The following is a 2,900-nucleotide window of genomic DNA, read 5'->3' as shown; positions in this document are numbered from 1 at the left end:
TGATGTCACAGTAGTATGAGGCAGAGCTTTCATTTGGACTTAGGACCCTTTAATATGGCTAAAATTTATTAAGGAACCAAGGAAACTTGGGTTTATGTAGATTATACCCACATCAATTTTAACCATATTAGAAGTTAAATGTGAGAATCTACAAACAAGTTTTATTTATGATTTTTAAAAAAGCATTACTAACCTGTTCTGTGTGAACAAAAATTACATATCTTATTAATTGTATTTTCCAAAAATAAGATAGTGATAAGAATGACACTGTTTTACATTTTGCAAATACATTTAAGGGCTGGTTAATAGAAAAGAGCCAGATTCTCATACTTACATCTGCATTTAATCTATTGTAAGGTCATATAGCTTCTAGAAAACTTCACTGCACACTCATGAGAGAATGAGTGTAAAGGGCAAATAATGTCTGTTATTATGAAAATAATTTTGACCTTGTGGACTCTCTGAAAGAGTCTTAGAAACTGCCAGAGATCCTGAGACCACCCTTTGAAAATGACTGGGTAAGGTCATTTCCTTTAAATGACCAAAGGGCTACTTGGAAAAGGAATGGCAGTGAATGTCAAAAACACAAATATTCAATACATTTGAAATATTGTCAGGTCCTTTAAAGATCTCAAATATTAGGAAACAAAATCCATAGAAAATATTGCCTGTGATGGATCTCATAGAACAATAATGTGTGTTTAAAGATTTTCTCAGTTACCCTCTGGGAAGAACCTCTCTAAAGTTTGTAAATTGATTACTTCTACCATTACCTCCAGTGCACTGACTAGAGTTCTTTCCATATTTTCAGGACCTTGATAACAGAAGTTCTTAAAGAACACAAGATCCTTCCTCCATAACAAGAATTCAATGACACCTGAGAGGAGAATGCCATCTATCAATGACACCCAATTCCACCCTCTCTTCTTTCTTCTGCTGGGAATACCAGGCCTGGAAACTGTGCATATCTGGATCGCCTTCCCATTCTGTATTGTGTACCTGATCGCCCTTGTGGGGAATATCACCATTCTCTTTGTGATCAAGAGTGAACACAGTCTCCACCAGCCCATGTTCTACTTTCTGGCCATGCTGTCTATGATTGATCTGGGTCTATCCACATCCACTATCCCCAAAATGCTGGGCATCTTCTGGTTCAACCTCCAGGAGATCAGCTTTGGGGGGTGTCTTTCTCAGATGTTCTTTATCCACATGTTTACAGGCATGGAGACTGTTTTACTAGTGGCCATGGCCTATGACCGCTTTGTTGCCATTTGCAACCCTCTCCAGTACACCATGATCCTCACCAATAAAACAATCAGCATCCTAGCCTCTGTTGTTGTTGGGAGAAATTTAATTCTTGTGACCCCTTTTGTGTTTCTCATTCTGCGGTTGCCCTTCTGTGGGCATCACATCATCCCTCACACATACTGTGAGTACATGGGTCTTGCCCGGTTGGCCTGTGCGCCCATTAAGGTCAATGTTATCTATGGGCTCATGGTGATTTCTAATATTATTGTGGATGTGATCCTGATTGCCTCTTCCTATGTGCTTATCCTTAATGCTGTTTTCCGCCTTCCCTCTCAGGATGCCCGACTAAAAGCTCTTAATACCTGTGGTTCCCATGTCTGTGTCATGCTGTGCTTTTACACACCAGCATTTTTTTCTTTTATGACACACCGCTTTGGCCAGAACATTCCCCGCTACATCCACATACTTTTGGCTAATCTATATGTGGTTGTCCCACCTGCCCTTAACCCAGTCATCTATGGAGTCAGAACCAAGCAAATCCGGGAGCAGGTTGTGAAGATATTTGTACAGAAAGAATGAGTCTGTGTAAAAATTGGGAAAAATATATCCACATACTACCCAAACTATAACAATCTGAGTTTTCTTTTATATCTTCTATAACACTACACAATGACGGAAAGATTTTTCATTTTGATCGGCAGTGGTTTAAAGTTGACAGATAAAGCAAAGTTACCTTTACTGCCCACACCTCTATCCCCTCCCCAGTATAACTGGACAAAGGGCAGACACTAACAGGGAAGGCAGATATCGTGGGGATAGCAATGTTTTTGGAGTAGAATGGTAGGCAGAGAGAGATGTGGTATGCCCATTTCTCCATATACTTTCTCTTTTAGGGAAGGTTAGAACCTGAAGGAATATTGATCTAATAATATCATTCTACAGATGAAGAAAATGAGGTTTATGCCGTGGGTTAGAAGCAGTGTTTCAATTGGAATGCTCCTGATCCAAACACTACTGTCTCTACAGTAATCCTCAAATTTCTTCATTCTTTAAAACTATTTATTCATTTTTATTTTTATGTTCTGTCTTGTACTCACTGCCATTCTTGTTCCCTTTCCTCATTCTGATTCCCATTCTTCCTCTCTCTTCTTCACTCTTTCTCCAATGAACTAAGCACTTGTGAATTGAGGAATATGAGGCTATAGTGTAGACATTAAGGAGATGTGATCATTATTTTCTCACTTGAAGCAAAGTCATTTTACAAGTGAATAATTGTGTGTGACCCCAGGTCTAACTCTAATTGAATTCTGTCTTACAATTTCCCTTGTTTGTTAAGCCATTTACCTTCAGATATACAGGACTACAGAAAAATTGGAAAAGGAAATCAGGGTCAATCTGTGATTTACAGGCCAGGTTTGAGATCAAGCCAATAATAATTTCTGATAATTTATTAACCCAGTAGATTCTCTATATTTACTTCCATTTTCAAACTCTAACTATAACTAGAGAATGTGGGTTGCTTTAAACCCATTTAAGGAGACAATCAACTAAGATATGTCACTGACCAGGGCATTCTTGCTGAGAAATCTAGAAAAGTCACCATCATGTTGTGATTTAACTCCACTAGCTAGAGTGCATGACAATGAGAAGCA

General features: G+C 38.6%; 1 protein-coding gene across 1 annotated transcript; it reads left to right on the top strand.

Moving 5' to 3' along the window:
• Positions 1-888: 888 nt before the first annotated feature.
• LOC101414007 (olfactory receptor 52E4) lies at positions 889-1,827 on the top strand. The gene has a single exon (XM_004467805.1). It carries the CDS (start codon positions 889-891, stop codon positions 1,825-1,827), a length of 939 nt encoding a protein of 312 aa, XP_004467862.1.
• The last annotated feature ends 1,073 nt before the right edge of the window (positions 1,828-2,900 follow it).

Source organism: Dasypus novemcinctus, chromosome 10 (genome assembly GCF_030445035.2).
Source record: "Dasypus novemcinctus isolate mDasNov1 chromosome 10, mDasNov1.1.hap2, whole genome shotgun sequence".
Classification (NCBI taxonomy): domain Eukaryota; kingdom Metazoa; phylum Chordata; class Mammalia; order Cingulata; family Dasypodidae; genus Dasypus; species Dasypus novemcinctus.
The sequence above is the reverse complement of the archived record's forward strand: the minus strand, read 5'-3'. Positions and strand labels throughout refer to the sequence as shown.